The sequence below is a fragment of the Arachis ipaensis genome, chromosome B2, assembly GCF_059453495.1.
Source record: "Arachis ipaensis isolate K30076 ecotype BB chromosome B2, ASM5945349v1, whole genome shotgun sequence".
NCBI classification, from domain to species: Eukaryota; Viridiplantae; Streptophyta; class Magnoliopsida; order Fabales; family Fabaceae; genus Arachis; species Arachis ipaensis.
In genome coordinates, this window is record NC_142437.1 from 12,493,064 (window position 1) to 12,517,194 (window position 24,131).

General features: G+C 36.4%; 1 protein-coding gene, 1 long non-coding RNA gene and 1 pseudogene across 5 annotated transcripts; 2 read left to right on the forward strand and 1 right to left on the reverse strand.

Annotated features, from left to right (window-relative positions):
- Positions 1–371: 371 nt before the first annotated feature.
- Positions 372–984, forward strand: LOC148573056 (2-hydroxyisoflavanone synthase pseudogene; annotated as a pseudogene).
- A 3,757-nt stretch (positions 985–4,741) lies between these two features.
- LOC107624960 (uncharacterized) lies at positions 4,742–14,579 on the forward strand. 4 transcript variants are annotated; one of them, XR_015904736.1, is made up of 6 exons: positions 4,742–4,902; positions 5,222–5,300; positions 5,965–13,065; positions 13,388–13,456; positions 13,567–13,712; positions 13,979–14,579. It is a non-coding gene; the product is annotated as an uncharacterized LOC107624960 (long non-coding RNA). The 4 variants fall into 4 exon arrangements; XR_015904735.1 differs by having other exon boundaries at positions 5,965–13,456; positions 13,538–13,712; XR_015904734.1 differs by having other exon boundaries at positions 5,965–13,456; positions 13,562–13,712.
- A 5,848-nt stretch (positions 14,580–20,427) lies between these two features.
- Positions 20,428–23,937, reverse strand: LOC148573057 (uncharacterized). The gene is made up of 16 exons (XM_088504839.1): positions 23,861–23,937; positions 23,708–23,773; positions 23,559–23,627; positions 23,409–23,483; positions 23,282–23,335; positions 23,044–23,130; positions 22,751–22,816; positions 22,569–22,667; positions 22,400–22,465; positions 21,832–22,315; positions 21,658–21,744; positions 21,405–21,533; positions 21,180–21,314; positions 20,932–21,044; positions 20,768–20,861; positions 20,428–20,682 (listed from the first exon to the last, which is right to left on the reverse strand). The coding sequence occupies exons 1-16, from the start codon at positions 23,935–23,937 to the stop codon at positions 20,509–20,511; spliced, it is 1,875 nt and encodes a 624-aa protein (XP_088360965.1). The 3' UTR covers positions 20,428–20,508.
- Between the last annotated feature and the right edge of the window lie 194 nt (positions 23,938–24,131).

Genomic DNA, 24,131 nt, shown 5'->3' on the forward strand with positions numbered 1-24,131 from the left:
CCCCTTCAGTATTCATTCATTCCTCGCATCTTATACCTCTTTGATCCATTCTGACTTGAGCGTCGGAGTGTCTTTGCAGGTACTACCCCCCATTGCTCCAGTCAGATAATCCGGCATCTGCCTCGATCCGAAAGTTTTCTATCCATCTCTCAACCCGTACCAGAGACATCTTGTAAATTGGCACCGTCTGTGGAGAATTTGCAACGTCGTGGCGGCTTGACGGATAACCCAAAAGAGCAATCCTCAAACTCACTCACTTGATTTCTTGCTTGTAACAGAGAGCAAAAGGAAAAATGTTTCTTTAACTTGCATCACCTTCTTAGTGATAACATACCTTCGCCCTACTCTAACGGCAAAATCCCAAAGGAACAATGTTTCTTCGACTTGCAATCACCTTCTTAGTGATAGCACTCTTTATGCATCTTCGCCTTACTCCAACGGTGAAATTCCAAATTCTCTGAGCCCAAAGTCTCGCCTCCCTTTAGTGGGACACCTCCACCTCTTGGACCCTCTCATTCACCACTCCCTCATCCGTCTCTCCAAGCGCCATGGCCCCATCTTCTCCCTCTACTTCAGTTCCATGCCCACTGTGGTTGCTTCTTCTTTTGAACTCTTCAAGCTCTTCCTCCAAATCCACGAGGTCACCTCCTTCAACACCAGGTTCCAAACCTCTGCCATTCGCCACCTCACCTATGACAACTCTGTCGCCATGATCCCTCATTCAGACCTTACTGAAAATTCATAAGAAAGCTCATCATGAACGACCTCCTTAACGCCACCACCGTGGCCAAGCTCAGACCTCTCAGGAGCCAAGAGATCAAGAAAGTTCTCAAGGTTCTTGCACAGATGCGGGGGACTGTCAAATCGTGGCAGCATGACGAAGAACCTCGAGAAGCAATCCTTCAGCCAACACCCCCAACTCAAACCCACAAAGCCAAACTCCCGAACTCCAAGATAACACTCCTCCCAGCCACGGGAGGATAACAAGTGCGGCACATCGCCAACCAACTCCAACCCAGCAACAACCAAGAGAGGACAACCGTTCTCCCACTGAAGCCCGACCACTCGACGGCCTGGAAGAGAAGGCATTCCAGATAAATCCAAGAGCTGTGCCTCAGGGTGCAAAACCTCAAAGGCCGAGTTACACCCAAAGAACGGTACCACCCAGAGCATGCAAGCCAAGTGACCTCCAGGACCTGATCTCACCACGATACCAGGAACACCAGGCTGCCTGAGCAATGACACAGCAAACGGCACGACCGCAGCGTTTCCCCAGACCCGAAACACCGACGCGGAAAAGACAACCGACGGCACCATCGGGAAGCCAAACGAGCAAGAAACATGCACGTGGTAATGGAAGCCATCCCATTCAGAGAAAAATCCTTGAGAGCCAAACTCCCGAAGGACTTCAACAAGTCAACTGACATGAAATACGACGGGACCAAAGATCCCCAGAAACACCTAACGGCCTTCAAGGCCAGGATGAACCTGGAAGGAGTCGCCGACATGGTCCAGTGTAAGGCTTTCTCGATAACCTTAGCCTGTCCCGCAATCAAATAGTTCAATGCCCTTCCAAACGACTCCACAGCCAACTTTCATGGCATATCCAGAAAGTTCATGGCCCAGTTCACCACCAGGATCACCAAAGCAAAACACCCCATCATCTTGCTCGGAATCACCCAAAGAAAAGATGAATCCACAAGAAAATACCTCAATAGGTTTAACGATGAGTGCCTAATGGCCGACGAACTCACGTACTCGGTCGCCAGTCTCTGTCTAACCAATGGCCTCATAAATGAAGACTTCCAGAAACACCTCACCACCAAACTAGTTTGGACCATGCACGAAATTCAAAGTATCACAAGGGAATACATAAACGACGAAGAGGTAAGCCAAGTCGTGGCCGCCAACAAATGACAGCACGGTAACACGGCACCTCATAGTAACCCACCATCAAGAGATACACCAAAAGAGCACCTCAAACCCGTGAATGCCAACCGACCACCCAGGGTTGGAAAGTTCTCGAACTACACCCCTACCCGTGCCCATTACTGACATCTGCCACCAAATAGCGGAACGAGGCATCTTTCCGAAGGCGCGTTAGCTAAAGTAACAGACAGGTCGCAGCAAGCTGTAACTACCACCGATGATATGTGCATAAAATTCAAGATTGCTTCGACCTAAAAGACGCCCTCGAAAAAGACATCCGAGACGGCAAGCTCTCCGAGTTTGTCAAAATCATTCGAGAACCTTGGAGAACTAAAAGAGAAAGATCACAAGAACGTGAAGGACACAACCCGAAGACGATACAATAGGCATCCCAAGAAAGTCCAAAAACTGACCCCACCATAAGTGTAAACGTCATCACCGGAATGGACGCGCTAAAAAAGTCAAAATCAGCAATAAAAAAGGATCTCAAAGTCCTAGCTATAAGAAACCAAGCACCAATCTTCTCGGTTCTAGCGGTAATCACATTTTTTTCCGATGACTGCCAACACAGCACTTCGGCGGAAGACGCCCCATTGATCATCTCGGCAAAAGTCGAAACCAGACTTGTGAAAAGAATACTGGTCGACACTAAAGCTTATTCCAACATCCTCTTCAAAGTAGCCTTTGACAAGCTGGGTCTCTGAAACGAAAATCTGCAAACCCACCACAATGGGGTTACCACTTACCGAACTCGGAGACAAGTTTCTAAAACTGGACAATTCCATACTATTACTACTAACCATCGAAACTAGAAGCCAGAGGAAGAACATCCTCTCCGAATTTGTGGTTGTCAAGGACTCTACTGCCTACAACATCATCCTCGAAAAAAAGATGATCAACAACCTATCCGCTCGCTGTCATCTTCACCAAATCCTAATCATGAAGTTTCTGTAGAGTGTGAAAACACCAGCTCGGCCCTCCGCAAGAGATTCCGAGACGCGGCAGGCATCTTCCTCGCCGACCTCGATGCACGCTAAGACCAAAGTCCACACAGAACCATGGGAGAAAATGACAAAAAAGCAGAGTGGGACCTTGCAGACAAGGTCAGGAGCATAGCACACCTACGGGAGCTAGCCCTAAAATAGAGAATAAGTGTAAGGTACAATAGTAGCACGGTATGACGAGATTTCGGACCAGGAGACCTCGTCTTATGACAAAACGATATCAGTTTACCCACTCCCAGAAAAGGAAAGCTCACTGTCAATTTGTTTATTCAGCCTATGACCAAAAAAAATAATAACAATAATAAATAAATTTAATTTATCTGCTTTTGATGGTAGGTTAACTTTAAAAGAGTACTGCAGTTTATACTTTACTTGGAGTGCACTAGCTTTCGCCATAATTAAAATATAAACTATTTTTATTAAAGTTTTAATTTGTTTGGATTTATATCAGTAGCACTATAACAATATTTATTTAAACACATATACATAATTTTATATTTAAGTGAAATTTATTAATATATTTAAGTGAAATTTATTAATATAGACTAAAAAAGTAATAAGATTATTTTGGTTTCTATAAACAAAGAATGCAATAAAATTATATCTTTTACAATAAATTTTTATTACAAAAACCTTTTTAAGTTAAAAATAAGAGTGCTACACATACAAGTCATTTTTGTTTACAAATCTTACAAGTTGGGCCTAACACGCACGTTACAGAAGAAGAAGCAGAAGAAGAAGAAGAAGAAGAAGAAGTTGGGCCTAACACGTGCGTTACAGAAAAGAAGACGAAGAAGAAGAAGAAGAAGCGTGAATATAAATGACTTGTATGATTTGTATGGAAAAGCGTTCTCTCTTTGCCTTCGATCTCCTTATGTTTTTTTCGATTTTCATAGTTTCTGAAATCAAGCTTTGAAATTGTTTTGAAGATGATGGAACTTTAGAAATACACCCGAACGATTACAAAAATACACCCAAACAATTATAGAAATACATCCAAAGGATTACAGAAATACACCCAAACAGTTACAAAAATAAACCAAACAATTACAGAAATACACCCAAAGGATTTAAGAAATACACCCAATATAGGGAGAGACAGTATATTTCTTCTTGAAATCAATACACCCAAAGAATTATAGAAATACACCCAAAGGATTACAAAAATACACCTAAAGAATTTAAGAAATACACCAAAAATTCGTTGAAGTACACTTTATGCATAATTCAGAACTCTTTCTCTTTTTCCTCCTCATCTTCTGCTGCTTCTTCTTCTTCTTCAAAAACGATTTCAGAGCTTGATGTCAAAAAACAATGGAAACCGAGAATAACGAAGAAAGAAAATAAAGAGAAAAGCACGTAAATAAAAAAGAAGAACAGGAAGAGGAAGAAGAACGTATAGCAAGAAGAAGAAGAAGGAAAAGAGAAGGCAAAAAAGTACCTTGAATAATGTTTTTTCGTTTTTTCTGGTGATTTTGACGAAGGAGAAAGAGAAAACGAAAAGAGGAGAAGAAATTTCAATAAAAAAAGAGGGAGGAAGAGAAGAAAAAGAGACACAGAGAAAGAAGAAGAAAAAGAAGAAGAGGAAGAGGAAACACAGAGAAAGAAGAAGAAAAAGAGGCACAAAAAAAACGTGAAACAATGTATTTATAAATGACTTGTATGACTTGTATGAAAAATCACTTGTACGTGGAGAATTACTCTAAATATTAATATTAATGAGCAGGTAACAACAAATTTTTATACTGAAATAGTATTTGGCCTTTTATAAGGAACATGCTCAATTGCTCACTGCTCAGTAACAAACACAAAGTGGCCGGTCGCAGTTCACTACTTCATTCTTCACCGGTCTTCCACCTCCAGTGGAAACACAAGAGGCGAGGTAGGACGCAGAGGTTCCTCTTCTAGCACCTTCCTCCGCCTCTTCTCTTCCTCACTATCTTCATCTTTCTGTCCACTGCTGGGCTGCGTGAGTTCACTTAACCTCCCATCTCTCTCTAACTTAATCCTTTTCCTTCCCCTTTCTTCTCTCTTTCCACCATTCCTTTCATTCCTTTACTTCTCTTGCCCCTAGGTTAGGGTTTCCCCTTTATGGTAATTTCCAAAAGCACTAACACAATGCTGTTTAAGTTCTGTCTTTTGCCCCTAGGTTAGGGTTTTCCATTGTTTTTTCCTCTTTATAGTAATTTCCAAAATCGCTAACACAATGCTGTTTAAGTTCTGTCTTTTTTCCTGTTGTCATTGTATTTTTTGATGATGGTTCACTCCCTCACTCTTCTCTTTTCTAGTTCCACCTTCAACATAAACAAAGAAAGCAGAAGGCAGAGGTTGAGGTGCGGTCGAGGTCGCCACCGTCGAGGAAAGAAGGTACGAACTTCCCACGTTTACCATATTGAATTTTACTAGTGTTTGGCCGCGCGATTGTGTTACCAAAGAGAGGGATGGCGAACACAGAGGAGGATGAGAAGGTAGGAGGCGGAGAATCCGATCTGGAACGGTGTGGTAGCGAAGAGCAAGAGAATGTAGAACAGAGAGGGAGAAGACGTATGAATGTATCCACAACTAATACTATCTACCACCATGAATTCTCCCTGAATGCTACTAGAGTTCTTCCTTTTTGTTGGGGGGGGGGGGACTTGAGTTCTTTGCATTTTAGAAACTTAGAATTACATACTAGCATTTGGTCTCAGACTCTAATCCATCAAACAAAATATAAAATATTAATTCAGAATGTTCAATTGGCGCGATAAATATTTAATTTTAGAGGTGACAATGGGGAGTTGGTAGGGGCAGATTTTTTACTTTTTGCCAACTACCTGTGGCATTGGAAAAAATATTAATTCAAAATGTTTAATTGGCGCGATAAATATATTTACCTCGGCCGATGGGAAGGCATTGAAGAATTTGGTTTAATGAAACATCGATTTAACTGGTTTAGCTTTTTCGATTAGCTAAGTTTTTCTGATCATTTTGAGTACTCCTGTCTTTTGGATATTGAGTTTGGCTCTATTTCAATTGTGAAAAATTGCAGATTTTTGGTGATTTGTGAAGGCTATTATTAGAACGGGACAGTTCGTCATTTTTACTGTTTTTGGAGGAGCCAGTAGATTATCTTGCCTGTAGGTTGGTATTTATTTTTAATTAATTGACTTTTAGTGTTATTGAATATTAATTGAAATTGACAAATTAAGTAAAATAGAAATCATATATAAATTGAAGAATGATTGTATATTTTGGATAGAAATTTGAACAGTTATGATAGAGTTATAGGATAAGAGGCGAAATATTTTTGTTTAGGGACATACAGATCCTTCCAATTTGTTTGCGTTTGCTTAGTATTTAATGTGGGAAATAAGTTAATTAGAATTATTATAATTAAATATGGTAATTATAAATTGTATGATGCCTTTCTGTATTATGTAATGTGTTGGTGAATGTGTGAAAATAAGCTGATGTGCTTGAAATTTGAGAACTTTGGAGTGTCCAAACCGTAGGGAAGACTACGTTGAAAATTAAAAAAAAAAATTGAATAATTAAAAAAAATGAAACAGTAGATCCTTAATGACAAATAGGAGAAATTGTGACGCAAATAGCTCAAAATCGATCTTGAATATACGATATAGTCTTTTTAAATAAGGAGTTTGAAATCATCTTTTTCATTGTATTTTTCATAAATTATTGTTTTGTGTTTTCGAATAATGTATATTTACTTATTATTTATTTTTGAATAAATAAATTGTATTATTTTTTATAATTTATTTAAATATTTCGAGTTGGTATATTTAAAGACATGACAGGTACCAGAATATAATTAACTTATTTTATTTAAATATTTGGTACTGCAATAATAAATATTAACAAGCATAGACATAAACATTAGCATCCATATATATCAAATCATCACTAGAACCATCCATAAGATTCACAGTAATAGAGATCATATACATAATAGAGGTTTGTGGAGTTAGAAAGTTAGCAGCCATGTACAATATACATATAAACGTGCTAGTTACTTACGATCTCTTGAATGCGCATCTGGGCTAAATTTCCCGAAGAAAAGGCCAGGTAACATATATAGACAGAAAATGTGCACATTTCGTAAGGCAATCCACGATTACCACAGATGGAATCATGTCCTTGAGACATTCTTGTCAACCCAGAAACAAAACTAAAGCTATACTCTTCTATTTCCATATTAGAATCTCCAAGGGTAAGAGAAGTCTAATGAGTTTTGGTGTTCAACTTTAACTTGCACGTTAAGCATTGTGCTACGTGCTCCTCTATTTCTTTTTTTATTTGTGGCCACCAAAACATCTTTTCGAAGTCTTGGTGCTTCTTAATGATACCGGGATGTATGGCAAAACTCCCTTTATGTGACTTTTCCAAGATTTCCTATTTTAACTTTCAATGGTTTGGTATGCACAATTGATCTCTAAATCTCCACAATCTATTAGTATCAGGAGTATATCCTTCCAGTTTCCTAGTTTTTACCAGCTCTATCATCTTCAAAATTTCTCGGTTTTTGCCTAAGCTTTTCTTATCTTGTCCTTGAAGTTACATGTGGCTCTGAGTTTTCTATAATGTAAAGAGAAAAATAAGAGGAGATGGGGAGTTGGTGAGAAAAATGAAGAAGGTTAAAATAGAGTGTGGATCGAATTTGCTCGATACCATATCATATTGAAGGTCACGAACACCATGAACATGGATCTTGAAATAGACTAAGCTAATTTCGTAGTGATATAATTGATTAGTACTTCTCTTCTATTTTCAATAGAACAAGTTTTGTTATGTATAGTTAGCGGACTAAAAGTATATAAACATTTTCTATTTTTATATTTAATTATTTTAGTCAATAACAATTTTACAATGATGATAGTACTTGTTACTTTTTTTTGACCGAAATATGTAAATAGTATTCTGTAGGAAATTAAAGAACTCGTTTCATACAAATAAACTTGTATATCTCATTAAATGGTTTCTTCTCGGTTTGATTGGAAATGGAAAAAAAAATGACAGATATTATTTCTTTAGCTACAAATCAGAATATAAACAAACCAAGTCATTCGTTCTTCTCTTTTACACGAGTGATAAGAATTTTTATAGAGCTTCATTAAGTTAAAAATAAAACTGTTATTAATTTTTTTTTTCTTTTTCTTGCTTTTTTTTAATGTACATGTATACAGTATGCATTTGTTGTAGGATTCGAAGTAAAGGTAAATCTGGAGGTGAAAAAGAACGGTAAAAATGATTATTACTTTTCAGTCTATAATTTGGTATATAGCATGCTTATGATGTGATTCTAAGAAGGATCCGCATTGAGGGTTGAAATTCAGTTATAGCTTTATATTTCTATTGTGTCGATACCAAACTCAACCAATAACAGGTGGATTAATAATATAGTTTCTTCAACTTTTTTTTTTTCTTAAAAGTATATTGGGATTTAGATATTTTTTTTGTATCTTATAATTATAAAAGTGTCCTGTGTGTTTTAGATGTTGGCGTAATTATAATCTAAGTAAAGGAACTATATAAGAGAAGGCATCTAGGAGAATGTCATGAAATATTTATGTCATTTTGATTCCCCATTAGTTATTATGAGATCCTTTAGGAATTATAAATCTTTCAATCATAAGAATGTCATTTACACGAACACAGCTACACCTAAGGAAAAGCCGCAATACCACAGTATCTTATCGGCTATGGTGCAACTAAAAGGTTTTTCATTTATCTAACTAGTTGGGGCTTGATTTTGGGAAAAAGAGTGACAGTTTTATTAACTTTATCTCTGTTGTGGAAGTTTATGACCTTGCATGTAAGGGAATTGAAAGCGAAATGATTTTTGGCAGTAATCCTTTACCTCCTCCTCATTAATTAAAAAATTAGATGATAATAAATAGTGACTTTGGTGAATTGGCTTTGTTTAGGACTCTCTGGTATTTTGACTTCGATATTTATTGGACACGCAATTTAAATTGTCCGACTTGTAGTATATTTTTTGTTTTTTTTTGTTTTTGTTTGTTATCTTTATGATCAGTTTGCGTTTGGATATACTTTGTAGGATTGATCACGTAGTCTTTTGGCTTTGGTGAGTAGAACTTATAGAAAAAATTATGGAAAATAACCTGTTTCCATGCTTTTTTCCCGATAAGTTCGACTTACCAAAACCAAAACATAGTGAGCATCAGTTCTACAAAGTATATCAAGAGACAAACTAAAAATAACAAACCAAAACAACAAAATAAAAAATATACTAGAAGCCAATTGAGATTGCGTGTCTAAAAAACATTGGAGTCAAATTAATAAAGAGTTCTGACGAAAAAATTGATCAGAGTCATTATTTCTTACCATCTAATTTTCTAATTCTGATTCGAAGGAGGAGATGGATTATGGATTACTGCCGAAGATCATTCGCTTTCTTTAAATCTAGTGTATCTCTCACATGCAAAGCCATAAATTTCCACAATAGAGTTAAAATTAATGAAAGCGGCGACCATTTCCTCCAAAATCAGGCTCCAATTATTCAAATAAGTGAAAAATCTTTTAGGTGAATGGTAGTCAGTCTATAAGATAATATGGTACGAGACTTTTCCTTAGGTATTGCACCGTGTAAATGGTTTTAATATGATTGAAAAATTTATAATCCTTAAAGTGTCTCGTAGTAACTCCCGAAGGATCAAACTGAGGTAAATATTTCATGATATTCTCTTTAGACCCGTCTCTTGTATAGTTACTCCAACGCCCAAAAACGCACATGACACTTCTGTAATGATAAGATACAAAAGAATATTTAAATCTCAATATACTTTTAAAAAAGAAGTTAAAAAATTATATTATTATATCACTTGTTTACTTGTTGAGTTTGGTTTTCCATAGAAGTATGAATCACGTATGCCATAACTGTAAGTCCAATCCTCAATGCATATCTTCTTGTAATGATATAATAAGCGTCCAAGTGCTATATATCAAATTGTGGTTTGAATAGTGATAATCATTTGTACAGTTTTTTTTCATTTCCAAATTTACCTTCAAATCCAGCAGCTAGTGCTTATTGCATGCATGTACCTTTAAAAATACAAGTAGTAAGAAAAAAATAATTAATAACACAATGATTTTATTTTTAACTTAATGATACTACGTATAAATTCTTATCACTCTTGTGAAAAGAGAAGATAAACTCTTACTAGTTTCTTCATATTATAATTTCTAGCTAAAAACTAATATCGATCATATCTGTCGTATTCTTATGCCATTCTGAATTAAACTGAGGGAAAGCCATTTCAGCGATGATACCTATCAAAATCATGAGTCAAATAAAGCAAAATATTCAATGAGTCAATGAGATATACAAGTTTACTTGTATGAAATGAGTTTTTTAAATTTATTATATTTCATTTCATTTCAAAAGGTGACCAGTACTATCATCATTGCAAAATTGTTAATAGTTAAGTATAAAAATGGAGAATGTTTAAATTGAAAAGAGAAGTGAAAAAAAATACTTCGTAACAAGAAAAATCACTAAATAAAGTATATTAAAAGTATGTGATAAAATATAATAGAAGCATTTTAAATTTTTGAACCACTTATGATAAGTTAAAAGTATTTAGGAGTTTAGTTGTATGTACTAATAGTCAGCTAGCTTTCTCCTGTATGTTTGGTCCCTAAAGCTAAACTATATATAACAAATATTGCTCTATTGTAAATAAAAAAGAAGCAATAATTATAATATCACTATGAAATCATCTGTTTCATTTTCAGCTTAGTTTATTTCAAGATCCATGTGACCTTCAATATGGTATTAAGAGCAAATTATCTCTTTACATTTTGTTCATCATGACCACCGTCTCAAATCTCACAAACAAGAATTAATCGATTCCTATTCCTGATCAACTCAAAGAGAAACTCTTTTCTTCTTTGGCGGCAAATTGCCCTTCTTACTATCCTCTCTAGGGCTGCTCTCTAGGGCTGCACATGGATCGGATAATATCCGCATATCCGCGGTAATTATCCGCATCCGATCCGAATTTTGCGGATATTATGCGATTCGCAGAGCCATCGGAACGGATCGAATCCGTACTATGGTAGGATCGGATTGCGGATTTGGCAGTGATATCCGCGGATCCGATCCGCAAATCCGCATATCTGCACATCACATATAAATAGCATAGTTTAAGAGTGTAAAACCCTAATGTGATATGAATTTTAGCGAGTTATTTTATGAATTTTATAATATTTTGTTTTTAATTTTTTATGTTGTACTTCAACTTAGAATAATTAAACTTAAATCTTGTGTTATTATTTTATTTTTGTTATTTAAGAGAACTATTATTGAAAATATTTTACGAGTAAATAGGCTTAAACAGATAAAAAATGAATTTTCTGAATATTTTTTTGTAAAGACAACAAACAGAATCTCAAAATAATTTTTTTTTTTTAATTTATGCGGATATACCCAATATCCGATCCGATCCGGTGAATGCAGTGCGGATCGGATAAAATTTTAGGCTATATCCGATCCGATCCGTGTGCAACCCTAGTCCTCTCTCGGAATCTTGGAGATCAACTTGATTCGAAGAAGGGACCACCTCTATTTGACACTGATGCAAACAAAGCTGCAGCTAAAGAATGTGCAACCTATGTAACATGGATTTAGCAAGACTATGCAATTCAGACATGGTTATTTCTTCAATGGACATTTCTTTCCAGAATTGTATGGTTGGTTGCAACTGTGCTCATCAAATCTAGGAGTGCCTCAACACACATTTTGCTACACACACTAAGTCTAGAATCAAGTAATTGAAAACTCGATCAAATGATTATAGAGTACCTTCTTGAAATCAAGAAAATAATTGACCTTCTTGCTGTAGTTAGCTCTCCTCTCACCATGGATGAACTTGTGGATGCTATCTTGGATGGGATTAATTCAGATTACAAAGTGTTTCGTATTTTTGTTCCTGATCGCAAAGAGCCTTGGACCATTGCTGAACTCGAAACCTTCCTTACGACTTAGGAAGAGTGCATGATCAACCTGAACTTCCCTGGTCCAAGCCAACCTCACGCAAGCTCAACATTCAACTCAACCATCCGAATCTTTCTTGGCAAACAAAAATCGCATCAGATGCCTATTATGTAGTCGTCTTGGGCATTCGGCATGGCAGTGCTACTTTCGTTTTCATCTGTCATTCAATAATCCATCATCAACTTCGTAGAAGCAATCACCTACTCCACCGTTTGCTATTGTTGTTAATATTTATTGTTGCAGTACCATACATTTAAATAGTTGAAATATTTAAGTAAATTACAAAACAAAATAATACAATTCATTTATTCAAAAACAAATAAAAATTAAATGCACAACAATATTATTCGAAAACACAATAATTTATGAAAATATAATTAAAAGACGGTTTCAAACAAAACTCCTTATTTAAATAGACTATATCGTATATTCAAGATTGATTTTGAGTTATTTGCATTACAATTCCTCTTACATTTGCCATCAAGGATCTGCTGTTTAATTTTTTTTAAATTATTTAAAATTTTTTTAAAATTTTCGACATAGTCTCCCCTACTATACGAACATTCTAAAGTTCTCAAATTTCAAACACATCAGCCTATTTTCACATTAGGCAACACATTATATAATATAAGGAGAGATCATACAATTTGTAATTACCATCTTTAATCATAATAGCGTTAATTAACTTATTTCCCACATCAAATACGAAGCAAACACACACAAATTTCGCAACAGACAAATTGAAAGGATCTCTATGTCCCTAAACAGAATCATTTCACCTCTCTCATCTCACAACTCTATATACGTGTTCAAATCTCTATCTAAAATACGCAATCTATTTTGCAATTTATAAATGGTTTTCATTTTACTTAATTTGTCAATTTCAATTAATATTCAATAGTACTAAAAGTCAATTAATTAAAAATAAATACCAACTTATATAGGCAAGATAATGTTCTGGTTCCTCCAAAGACAGCAAAAACTGTCCCGTTCTAATAGTAGCTTCCAGAAATCTGCAATTTATCACAAACAATGAATACTAGTGAGTGTGTTGCTTAGGGTTGTGCTTTGCAATGTGCAATTCTTAGTCCAACTTTTTAAGTACGAGAGTTTCAGGTAATATTTCTTTCTTTCTACTTTCTCTATTCTCACTCCAGAGGCACTCATGTAAACAATTTGTTGTGGAAATTTATGTTATTCTCTGAAGTGCTTACTCACGGTAAAACTCTGGATGCCATTTCGGGATCATGAGTTTTATCTTCTTATTCTTCTTTTGTAAAAAGGAACGTTTTTAATTATTTTTGCCATGTCTCTGCAGTAAACTGTTCTGACACCAAGACTAAGTTTCCATTTTCCTTCCGGTATGACATTGTCTTCTTAGGTTGAACTGTATAGGTCAATAAAAGTTTTCCTTTTGCAATTTCCCTTTCATGGAAAGGTTCTGGACCAGATGCACAGCTAAGTATTGGATCAGATAATCATCAAAGTCTCTATTGATTCAGCAACTGTAAGTGTAAAAGCTTTAGTGATTTATTTTTCTCGTTTGACATGACTTCAGAGAGCATCTGCTCCTGTGATCTAATAAAAGTTTTCATTTTGCAATTTCCCCAAGGTCAGGAAGAAGTTGACGTTCCGGTTTCCGAAGAATCAGCTGCAGAAAACACCAAGATGGGATACCGATGTGAACATATTTTTCTATTCAACAATCTGAGAAAGCATCATACATGATAGTTTTGCAGATATGACCTCATCATTGAATATATGTGTGTGATTCTTTTTTTTTTTTTTGGGTGTTATTTCCATCTATTCACATAATACTGTGTTGAAATCAACCTGCATGAAGTTGCTTCAGCTTAAAGTGAATCTTACACCTTATATTGATAATTTGCTATACCATCATGCATATTTAATCTTGTATGCATATTATTTGCTCTCCTTAATAGGTTTTGTGCTTCAGTATAAGTTGTCTAGCATGGTCAAGTCGGCATTTATAATTTGGCTTAGTGCGCCTTGAATGTTGTTGGTTCAGGCTCCGAAGAAAAAGGCTAAGAAAGCGAATATTCTTGTAGATCAAGTGGATCTCCAGAAAGCTGTAGAGAAGGAGTTTGAAATGGCTTTGCAAGATCGCGGGATGGAAGAAACAAAAGACTTGAAAAATTGATGTTTATGAAATGCGGGTCAAAAGTGTAATTTGGCAAAAATTGAAGGTTTAGGATTTAATTTGTCAAAAGTTTAGGGTTCAAATTGTAATTTGTCAAAAGTTGAGGGGTCAAATATAATTTATTAAAAGTTGAGGGGTTGAGGAGTCAAAGGTGTAATTTGTCAAAAGTTAAGGGATCTGTTGAATTTGAAGTACTAAAATATTGCAAAGATGATAACTAAAACATTGTGAAGATGATAACTAAAACATTATTGTGTTATTAGCAAATTGTTTGTGATTTGGTCTGTTTAGTGTGCAAAAAAAAAAATTAAATTAGAACTGACCCAAAAAGCAATGACACAAGCCGAATAGCATTCAGCCCACACTCACAGTTATAGCCCAAGACATACTTGTTAGTTTCACAAGTATTTTAAATCAGAAACAAAAACAAGCCTTCAGCCAAATAAAAGAAAAAAAGCAATTGACCAAGAACATAAACAAATCCAAAACGGTACTCCATATCCAAACTCTTTCTTTTAGTGCTAACTAAAGAAATTGAATTTCATTTCACTTAAATCAATTCACTTTATCGAAACCAAAATTCTAGTCTTTCTTCTTTTTTCTTTTACATCACAATACTTAAATGAAAAAAGAAAAAGAAAATTCCGAAGTTAGGACAACATTAAAGAGCAAAAAAAAAAATTTTCAATTTCAAGTAAAAAGAGAATATCAAAGAAGCTATAATAGAAAGATAAAATCAAATCAAAAGGACAAATCACAAAAAAATTTTTAAAATTGTGCTTCATCAAGGAATGTTGAAAAAATACTGTGTTACAAACACCGATCTAAAAAAATGAAGAAAGTAAAGACAATGGTACTCTGCTGTGTATCGACGCTCAAAATTCAAATTTGGAGGCAAAGTAAGAAAGCACGGCTCAAATTCAAGAGGCGAGATGAAAAAAGTTGAAAGAGAAGGTTGAAGGTATGGTGCTTCTATCCTCTCTCTCTTCTGTCACATCGCTATTGTGTCTGATTTTTGGGAGAAAAAAGCCAAGAAGTGCTGAAGTAAGATTTCATGCCCTCGAAACTTCACTTCTCTATTAAAAGGATGAACGGCCAAGGATTGAAGCAAGGAATGAGAGCACAATGTTTGAGTTCCCATAACTCAATGAACTGTTTATTTTTTTTCTTTATGATTTTCATTGAGTATCTCATTTTCTCAATTTAGTCTTTCTGTGTTTCAATGGTAAAAGATAAAATGATGAGGTTTGTAAGAAAAAATCATTGAGTGAAAAAAGGCAGAAAGTTAGAGTTGAAGAAAAAACCAAGTTTATTTCAAAAATTATTTGTATGTATTTCTATTTTGTTGTCATGATTCTAAGGAGATTCTCTTACAAGTTGGGTTAGCACTTTGTTGTTGAACTTAGTCAAGTCTAATTTAGGTTAGAAACTAGATTTGTCTCATATAGGATTGGTTAGAATCCTAGAAAAAATCGGTGAATATAATTTTGTTAAAAGATAGTGAAACTCTATCACTATTGTGATGGAGACTGGATGTAGGCTACATTGCACTGAGTAGCTGAACCAAGATACATATGTGTGTCTTTATCCTTTTTCTTCTCTGTTTCTAGTTCTACATTATAGGAGACAAAACTAAAATATCTCCTGATTCTACTATTCAGCAACACTTCTTCATAACACACCTTGCACGTATCTCTATTTGGGCTCCTATTGCGTTAAGAGACAAAATCATAGTCTCTCCTATTTTTTACTCAAAGTATCTCAACTGAACTCAAAGTTAAAAGTAAAATAAAAATGAGGTCAAGATTCAACCCCTATTCTCTTAACTACTGATAACCATCAATTGGTATTAAACCTTAAAGTTTGGGCACTCCTTCTTCATGTGTCCTTTCTTTTTGTAAAAGAAACACAGTACACTTTCTTTCTTCATAAGATGGGATGTACTACCTTTTCTTTTCTTCTTATGAGCTTATTTTTTATCATCCTCATTTGTTACCAACAGTGCACTTTCACCAAGTTTTGGAACTAGCCTTCCTTCCTCTTTTACACACATCACGAATAATTCATTAATAGACCACTTTTTCTTTTGTGTGTTATAAGAAATCTTAAATGGTTCGTATTGGACAGGAAGAAAATTTAGAATAAGATGCACAAAAAATGAGTCAAAGATCTCAACCTCATGATGTGCTCACGCACACCCGTTATGTCGATAAGTCTTATGGGTGACAATTTGTGCCATTCATATGCTTGCAAGTGCCTTACTAAAAGACTCAAACTATTCATTAATAGCCTTCATGTAATCCTTGACATTGGAATTGAACCACGAATACTAGCTAAGATACGAGACTTAATGAATATCATAGCTAAACGGTTAGATTTCTCCCACCGTTCATATAATGCTACTTCGACTCGAGTATTAGCATTAGTGGTGCCGGAGGCTCTTCCCTATAAAGAGTATAATCAAGGTCTGCATATTCTAACTGAAAGAGAACTTTATCTTTCCACTCCTTATAGTTGTCACCACTTAAAAAATAAACTTCATATACAGTTTCAGTATCATTACTACTGAAAATAATAAATCATGATAACATTACTCCACTTTACATAGACACATCAAAATAAACGGAAAAGCTCTGCATACAAGCCATTAGGGCTTGTATGCTTTACAAGTTTATTAAACAATAAATTTAAAATACGCGCTCCTCCACGTACGTTGATTACACGCGCTATATAATATGCCGCGTATATCTAACTTCCAAATTTAAAATATTTGTTTCCTTCTTCGTTTTCGTTATTTTGAGATTTGGTTGTTCTTCTTCTCACGCGTCTTCCCTCATTCTTCTCCATCGATCTTTTCCTCTTCTTTTCTCACTGGTATGTTCTTCGTTTACGTTATCTTTTTCTCTCTCTGCAACTCGAGCTTCGTTTTCTCTTTTGATTTGTTGTTTTCTGAAATCAAAGTTCGAACTCGTTTTGAAGATAATGGATCCTTCAAGCTCAGATTTTGTGCTGAATCCAGGCGATGTGGATTATGAATTTGAATCTAACGAAGTTCCTGAGGTTTGATTTACAGTAATTTGTATAGCATTGTGTAGTTTAAAAATTGCTGAACATTGTTTAATTACCTGGAATTTATAGCAGACGCTCGGGTGTAGATCAATTCTTCTTTGGGTGTATTTTAGCTATAAGTGTGGGTGTATATACACTTTACTGGTTTTTTGTTATTTTTAATTGAGTTGTTGTTGTTCAGGTGTATTATATCAGACATGATTGGGTGTGTTTTTAGTTTTTGATATGGTGTATTCTGCAGCCTGTGTATTGACAGTTTATGGCTTTAAAGGTCATTCTGTAGTTGAGTTGTTTCGGTTCGGGTGTATCATATTAGACATGATTGGGTGTATTTGTATCATATCTATGGGTGTATTCACAGTTCTGACACGGTGTATTGTGCAGCCTCTCTCGGTTGTTGATGACGAGCTTGTTCCGAAGGTTGGAATGACCTTTACGACCCTTGAAGATGCCGGAAAATTTTACAGGAACTACGCCAAGGCTGCAGGTTTCTCTACAAGAGTTCGGTGCACAAATAGGAAGGGAAACGAGATTAAGAATCAACTGATTACATGTAGCAGAGAGGGAAAATGGAAATCTAAAATATCTCCAACCGAGAAGACCAATCCGACAGCCGGTTTAAACTGTCCTGCAAGAATTTATATACACACATTGAAGGATGTCGGTGCTTGGATCATTTCAAAGGTTGTGCTGGATCATTCACACCCCTGCTGTCCAAGCAAAGCAGAGATGCTCAAACAGCACAGGGAACTAAGCATGTCCATTCGTCGTACGATAGAGAATAACGACGAGGCCGGTATCAGACCAAGCAAAACCTACCAATCATTTGTTGCGGCTGCCGGGGGTCACCGCGAGTTAAATTTTATCGAAAAGGACGTGAGGAATTACATTACCAGGGAAGTGCGGAATGTTTCCGAACAAGAAGATGCAAAGGAATTCGGGAAATATTTCTTAAGAATGAAAGAGAAGAATCCGAATTTCTTTTTTGAGCTCGAACTCGAGGAGGATCAATCGATTAAGCTGGCTTTTTGGGCCGACGCAAGAAGCAGAGCCGCCTTTGAGTATTTCGGAGACGTCATTTCATTCGACACCACCTACAATACAAACAGGTAACAAAATGTCCCTGTTTATGATGCTAAATTAATTTATTTTTACGAATCCGCAGCAGAGGTGTATATTGGCCGTTTCATTGGGTGTATTCGAAGCATTTGTTGGGGTGTACCTAATGATTTTGCATTCTGGACCATGATAATTCGTTTCAGGTATAATTTGGTCTGTGGTTCTTTTGTCGGGGTGAATCACCACGGTCAGTCAACACTTCTCGGATGCTCTTTGATGAAGAACGAAGAAATTGATTCATTCAAATGGTTATTTCAATGCTGGCTTCGTTGCATGGGAGGAAACGCTCCGAAAGGTTTTCTCACTGATTAGTGCGCATCAATGAAAAGGGCTCTAGAGGCCTGTATGCCAACAACAGTTCACCGCTGGTGTATTTGGCACATCATGAAGAAGATTCCAAGCAAATTAAACGGGTACAAGGGACATGCCGATATCGAACAACAAATGAGCCATGTTGTTTGGAACTCTCACAGCAAAGACTTATTCGATAGGAATTGGAACGATTTTCTGGTGAATTTTGGTCTTGCGGACAACAAGTGGCTTTCAGGTAATGTGTTTTTAAAATCTGCAGCAGAGGTGTAAATTGTACGATCTCTCGGGTGTATTTTACTGTGTGTGTTTGGGTGTATTATGCAGATCTGTACGAAGACCGTCACATATGGGTTCCTATCTATCTGGACCACCACTTCTGGGCAGGGATGAGAAGCACACAAAGGAGCGAGAGCATGCATTCATTTTTTAACAAGTACATCACCCGGAACAGCTCGCTCATTCAGTTCGTCAAACAGTACGATAATTGCCTCGGAAGCAGGGAGCAAGCAGAGAGAGAATCAGATGCTGCAGATTTTCATACGGTCATACCGTGTGCAACCAAATCCTCCATCGAAGCTCAGTTTCAAGATGCGTACACTCACGCAAAGTTTAGGGAAGTCCAAGCCCAATTCAGAGGAAAGGCGAATTGCATCACCAGATTAAAGAATTCCGCTCTAGGCTATTCAGTATACGAAGTCGCAGAACAAGTTTCCAGCTCAATATTCGACAAGTTCGCGGTTACCTATGACTCAGTTGCAGCCGAGGTAAAATGCCAATGCTTATTATTCGAGTCGAGAGGGATACTGTGCCGTCACGCACTAAGCGTGTTAAGCTTCGAACAAGTAAGCCAAGTGTCCCCTAGATACATACTGGAACGATGGAGCAAGAAGGTAAAGAGGCAACACACACACATCAAGAGCAGCCACGACGAGCCACTAATGGAGCCAAGAAGCAAGAGGTTCGACCAATTGGTTTTTCGTTCGCAAAATATTTGCGAATTTGCCTCCGAATCGGAGGAGCTGACTGCAATTCTGCACAGTGCGTACGATAACGTCATGGCCGAGATGGAAGCACTAAAAGGCAAAAGAAAGGGGACATCTTCTTTATCCCACGAAGACGCCAACTTGGAATCCGTTAACGAGCTTCAAAGCCCGCCAAGGATTCGAACAAGAGGACGTCCAAAAAACAGGCTAGGTTCAAAGCTGGAGAAACAGATTGCAAATGCCACAAAGAAGAAGAAGACGAAAGTTTTAAGCGAGGTAAATGTAATGTTCTTTAAATTTGTGGCGATTGAGTTTATTTTTCTAGTTAATAGTTTAGCTAATGCGTGAGTGTTATATTCAGATAAACCTGTTTGATGCTGCATCAGTGGCGCATTCAAGTTGCAGCCAATATCAGGGACAAGTTATAAATTATCAGTTCAGGGTACCAGCAGCAGGGGATAACGCTTTGGGTGTATAGTTATAAAGAGTATGGGTGTAAAATCACTGTTACTTTTGGGTGTATTTTTGTTAATTGACAATTTACATATAGACACATATATAGATACATATAGAACAAAAGCTGTAAAAATTCACAGGTTATGGGCGTATATTTCAGTTGATGTTTTTTTTTCATATTTTAGTACATGTAATTCATTCATTTTGAATACAGCACAGACAATTTGGTGTATATTTTATTCAACCTCGGGTGTATTATTAGACTTGCTTTGGGTGTAACAGTTTATAATATGCGTATGCCTTGATTTTTTGCTTTATGTTTTACCACCTGTAATACAGTTTTTGAATACATCACAGACAGTTTACCAGCACAGATAGTTTAACTATGGGAAAAAATATACATGGAATAGAAGTTGTTGATAAATGGCAAATATTTACATCATTTGTTCAATTTACAAACTACCCAGTTTCTATATCAGCAGAATTAATCTGACAAAACGGACTCAATAATACAGAGGATGGCTTCGACAGCCTTATAGCACTACTCTCTCTAATTGCCCGATCTCTCTGTGTATTCATCTCACTGAATAGTATCCGGGAAGCATACTCCACTCTATAGTGGTCCACCTCCTCCTACAATTAAAAAGTATGTTATGTTTAAACAGAAATATTAATTCAGTAAAGTAATACAGAGTTATATAGTTCTAAAGACAGTTACCTGTGTCCAATTATCCCATTCATACTTCCCTTTTTTAATGTTTTCCGGCTCTATTAACTCAAGCCACTTCATTACGTAGATAGCGCAGTCATAGCTGAAAACGAAGAAAATAAATTACAAATCTCATTTAGGAAAGTTTAATGTTCAGAGTCACAAATTTATACCTTGTTTTTTGGCCTGAAATTTTAACATATGAGGCTTTAATTTCCTTCTCCTTCTCGCCTTTCTCGAGAGGTTTCCCGCCGGCATATGTTATCAATCTTGAAAATACATATCCCTTAAATACCAAAACAAATCAGTAATACACCCGAATGAATGGACAAGATACACCCAACTGAATATGGAATATACACCCAACTCAACCTTCAAAATAGACCTATCTATTAAAGTAAAGAAGACAGAGGCAACTTACAGTGAATTTATTAATGTCCTTTCTCTCATCGCTTGGAGCTTTTTTGTGTAGCGGGTCAAGTATTTGACATTTCCGCTTTGTTGTATTTATCAGCCATAACCACCAATGTCCCGAGTGGCAAACAGGAGCAAAAATCTGAAGGATTGCCACATTTCAACAGTCTGTTATTTTATTTGGCATATAAGTGAATAAGCGTACTAACAAATTTACGAAACGAAAACTTACATATGGATGCGAACTTAATTTTTTTCTATCTATGAATTCAATGAAACTCGGGTAGGCTTCCACCCTGAATTCTTTGTTCGTTTTCGGGGATATGAATTCCCCCCTTGGGTGATCCGAAAGTGCCATGCTCTGCAAGAATTGCGATACAAGAAATGAAAAACCGAAAATACACAACATACACCCAAATCAAAGCACAAAATACACCCAAATCAAAGCATAAAATACACCCAAAGTTCATAGAAGTAACACTTACCACAATATCAGGGGGGAGACAGTATATTTGTTCCTGAAACCTCTTTTCATTTTTCTGGTTTAGGATGAGGCAGATGGCAGATACAATCTAGAAATATATGCCGAAATCAATTTTACATTAATAAACGTCGCAGTTGACTTTGGTGTAAAAACATTAATGTTAGTCTAAAATTACCTGAGATTCTATATCACTTTTTGCCTGGAGGGATGCAAGGTGCATTCTGATCAAAATGTATTCTCCTTGGCCAATCAGAGTGCACATCTCCTCATACTCGTTAGTATTGCCACCTGCGTCTTCCTTCAGTCTCGTCCCCCAGATGTAGCACTTTTGTTTCATATCATCCGGAATTTGATTTATTCCCCCAGGAGTTTCAAACTTTGCAGAACTTTCTCCCCCAGTCTCCCTCTGAATTTGTGGACTTTCGTCTTTTCCCTTTGACGCACTGCTTGCTAACTTTTGGACCAAACTGTCCAATTGTTCTAGCATAGTTGCAGTTTCTGGAGATTTTTCCCTTTCTGTCTCCTGCGTCGACGCCCCCTCCTGGCTTGAATCTGTCAATCCGAGGCTGAATGATGGCATCCCCGGATCTGTTTTAGGAACATAGGTTGCTGTCCGTGCCATCATCAACAGGGCAGCAGCGTCCTCTGCGTCTGGATGACTGCATCATTATGTATAAGAATAAGAGTAAGAATAAGAATATACGGACGATAAGCAAAGATTGATTCTAGTCTAATGAACTTACATTTTTGTTGGAGCTGGGGGAAGCTTGGGTGTTGTTTCTTGAAGTTGTTTGGGGGTTTCAGGAGTGCTGCACAGTTACACAAAATTAATCAGGAAGAATATACACCCAAACTGTTATCAAATATACACCCAAACTCTAAATAAATATACACCCAATATTATTTTCTTACGTTTCTCTAGCCCCTTCAATCTGTAGCATAGGGGTTGGTTCGGAATCTGCGTCAGTGGTTGTTTGCTGGGATGCCGGCACAAAAAACTGGATCGGGACTCTAAACAAGAATAAAAATGAAAGGTTAACAACGTATTTGAAAATAATAAGGTTATAAGGTTGAAATATTCTTGGAAAACTCACATTGCAAGCGCTTCCGACGGCGTTTGTTCCCTAACAACCATCATATTGGAATCATTCGGAGTCAACCTAAAATACACCCAAAGAAGGTCAAAAAAGACACCCGAACAATTCAAAAAGAAGATGGGCTTTGTTTTTTGAGAACTTACATAATTGCAGTTTTTGCTTTTTTTTTCTGCCTTTTTTTTCTTGAATAAAATAATAAAGGGCTTTTTTTTCTAAAAAAAATATATACAGAATTAGAAGTAGAAGTTATTAGAAGAACAAAAGTAACGGTTATTTGAAAGAGAAATTACATGCTCTGAGACGGCTGGTTTACACTACTCTGTTCTGTGCGTGCTTGAGAGGAAGGATCATCACTTCCCAAGTTCACAGCCGGTAGTCTAAACAGATTTCATGTTATTCAACCGAAATATACATCCAACTTAGTAAACAAGATACACCCAACTTGATCCACAAAATACACCCAAATTGTTTCACAGAATACATCCAAATCATGATAACAAGATTTTATTAAATAATAAAGCTTCTTACGTTTCAGAGGACACATAGCGACCTTCTGTCGATCGCAGGTCAGCTTGGTTGTCCCTGCGAAACAAGATACAGTTATTAGCAAACAAAAGACACCAAAATCTCAAATACACAGCCCAGCAAGACATACCCCTCTGCAGCAGATTTATGAACGTTTTCCCCTAGCCATTCATCAAGTTCGTCACTCGATATTTCATATCTCTCACTACATTCATAAAATAAGACGTTAACAAAAATAATTATGATGATAGACCGTAGTATAGCTTACGAGGTACTGTACCCGTCAAAGTATTGATCTTCTTCAGGAGGTGAATCCTCCACAACAACTTTTTTCTTTTTTTGTGGTGTTCTGGGTGGAAAAAAAAAACAGTACCAATCAGAAATAAAAAATTAATTTTATCACAGAATTTTATCCAAAGAATTGCTTACTTTTTTGGAGTTATTTTTGTTTTTTTCTTTTTCTTCTCCTTCTTCCCAGGTGATGATTCTTCGCTCCTATAAGTCAATAAAAGACACTTCAGTTAATACACAAAATCTTTATAAAGAAGCCAAAAGAAAGGAGTAATAATTTCAGGACATTACTCATCACTTGGTTCAGATTCAGATTCTGAGTCAGAATCTGACTCCTCTTGCCTCTGCTTTCTTTTTCTTGAGTCCATTCTGGAAGGCAAACAATTGTCATTTAGAACATACTAAAAATACACCCAAATGAATTCACGAGATACACCCAACTAAATATACAATATACACCCAACGCAGCAAACGAAACACACCCTGCTTAATAAGCTACATACACCCAACGTGGACAAACAAAATACACCCAAACCGAAAAAGAAATTACACCCAAGTATGG

Excerpts from the sequence above, each read along its gene's own strand:
- LOC148573057 (XM_088504839.1), bottom strand. The coding sequence starts at position 23,937 with ATGGACTCAAGAAAAAGAAAGCAGAGGCAAGAGGAGTCAGATTCTGAC. Across the intron at positions 23,774-23,860 it reads GAATCTGAACCAAGTGATGA|GAGCGAAGAATCATCACCTG; the intron begins GTAATGTCCTGA and ends ATTGACTTATAG. Across the intron at positions 23,336-23,408 it reads CATAAATCTGCTGCAGAGGG|GGACAACCAAGCTGACCTGC; the intron begins GTATGTCTTGCT and ends CTTGTTTCGCAG.